The 2,500-nt window shown below is 29.4% G+C and overlaps 1 protein-coding gene across 1 annotated transcript in view; it reads left to right on the forward strand.

Moving 5' to 3' along the window:
• LOC119595005 overlaps positions 1-2,500 on the forward strand; it is a 34,617-nt gene that overhangs the window by 9,749 nt on the left and 22,368 nt on the right. Inside the window, 2 exon segments of the mRNA XM_037944136.1 lie at positions 208-288; positions 764-941. Of these exon segments, the coding sequence (XP_037800064.1) occupies positions 208-288; positions 764-941 (259 nt within the window).

The following is a 2,500-nucleotide window of genomic DNA, read 5'->3' on the forward strand; positions in this document are numbered from 1 at the left end:
CTGCTGTTTTCGTCACAAAGGTTATCATCACCATTACCATGTTATCATTAAATCTGCCAATTCAATTAAACTGTCCTATTTAGTAGTAACATCAACATCATTCTTATCGTAATAATCACTAAAGCTGTTGTTCCTCATCGCCATCACTGTTATGATCTAATCATTAAATATACCACCAATTAAATAAGCTAATCTACCCATTTTCAGGTGTCCAGTATGTGATCGATCGCGTCAGTGGCCACTGTAATAGATCGTGGATACCTGAAATCACCTTTGATTCCGATATGAGTAAGTTACAGTAATCGTGGAATGCTTAGTGATTCGTGATAATGCTTATTTTCGCCTTTTTTGCGGGGGCGTCGATGTTCTACAGGGCTGTGGTGCTATGTGTTTAAGTTCTAGTAGTAGGTGGATGGTTGGTTTTGTCGATGTTCGCTTTTTTTTCATTCCACAACGATCAATCTTTCTTTTTCTTTTACTCCACACCAGTCAGCTTTACATTTTTTCTTTCCCTTTTACTCAACCAAAATCAACCTTACTTTCTTTTCTCTTTTTACTCCCCAAAAATCAACCTTACTTTCTTCTTCTTTTCTTTTACTCCACAAATATCAACCTTGCTTTTTCTTCCTCTTTTACTCCACCCCAATCAACCTCCCTTCTCCCTCCTTTTTTCTCCACCCCAATCAACCTCCCTTTCTCCCTCCTTTTTTCTCCACCCCAATCAACCTCCCTTTCTCCCTCTGCGTGAAACCCACCCAAACAGACGCCATGCTGGGCCCGAATCAGCTGTTTCACCTGGACGATTCCTTTGCCTTGGTCGGTCTGCGGGAGACGCGAGGTTCTGTGGCCGATCTGTGGACGTCGACGAGGAGTGTTGGCCGACGTGACGGGAGGCTCAGAGATTTCGAAAGTGTTTTTGAGTATTATTTTTTAGTTAGGGAGTATATGTTTAATTTATTTATTTTTTGTTATTATTATTATTATTGTTATTATTATATATTATTTTTATATTATTATTATTATTATTATTATTATTATTATTATTATTATTATTATTATTATTATCATCATCATCATCATTATTATTATTTTTGATTTATCTTTTTTTTTTTTTTTTTTTTTTTTTTTTGGGGGGGGGGTTATCGTTACGTTGTTTTGGAATTTCTTTAAGTTTATTTTGTATGTTTTGTTACGGTGAGATTTTTTTTTTTTTTTTTTTTTTTTTTGAATGTCACTATTTTCTTTGATGTTTTAGATTTTTTTGTTTTAATATTCAATTATCTTTAATGTACAATATATCAATTTTTTGTTCAAATGTTTATGAGTATAGTTTAGTTGCAGTAAAAATAATATGCTTCCTTTAATTCATTTTTCATTTACTGTTTGGTTATTTACATATTTTTCTTTACTTTTGTAATATCTGGATATTTTTTAATATATTTTTTTCTTGAACGTTTGAGAATATCCAAATATCTAAATATCTTATTTTTGGAATATTACTTCGTTACAGTGTAAAACATTTTTAAAATCAGAATGCTCTTTCTTTCTTTTGTTATCATCATTATTATTGTTTTTGTTATTGTCTTAGTTATCATCATCCTCACCATCCTCATCATCATGATCATCACCTCATTATTGTTATTATTGTTACTATCATTGTTATCGTTACTATCATGACCATTATGGTTATTATAATAATAATAATTATGATTATTATTTCTTATTGCTATTATTATTGTTATTACTATTATTATAATAATAATGATAATAATAATAATAATAATTATTATTATTATTGTTATTATTATTATCATTATTATTATTATTATTATTATTATATTATTATTATTTTATTACTATTATTATTATCATTATTATCATTACCATCAGCATTGTCATTACGTGATCATTGTCACTATTATTATTCTTGTTATCAGCATAATCATCATAACTTCCTTAGTGTTGTTATTGTTTCCATAATTATTATCACTCCCATCATTATTATTATTATTATCATTATTATTATTATTTTTTTTTATTATTATTACTATTATTGTTATTATTATTATTATTATTATCATTATTATTATTTGAAATTTCTTTACATAGCTTGCTTTTAGCGGGCATAACCGGGTCCATTCTATGGTCCTAAGGTTATGTTGCTTTTACTTCATGGATAGCACTTTGCGAAGGATGTGTGCGGTGCCGAGCAGTGTGGTCCTCTGAAGCTTTTGCAGTTTGATGTTACCAGGGATTTTCTTGATGAGATCTTCTGTCCTTTTCTTTGTGATCCTGAGAGCTCCAATCACTACTGCCACAGTTGTTGTCTTCATACCCCACATTCGTTCGATTTCGATTTCGATTTTTGTTGTTACTACTACTATCATTATTATATTATTATTATATTATTATTATTATTATTATTATTATTTTCATCATTATGATTATTCTTACCATTAACACTATAATCAATACATGATTATTGTCGCTATTATTATCC

The sequence above is a fragment of the Penaeus monodon genome, chromosome 35 (assembly GCF_015228065.2).
Source record: "Penaeus monodon isolate SGIC_2016 chromosome 35, NSTDA_Pmon_1, whole genome shotgun sequence".
In the NCBI taxonomy this organism is placed as follows: domain Eukaryota; kingdom Metazoa; phylum Arthropoda; class Malacostraca; order Decapoda; family Penaeidae; genus Penaeus; species Penaeus monodon.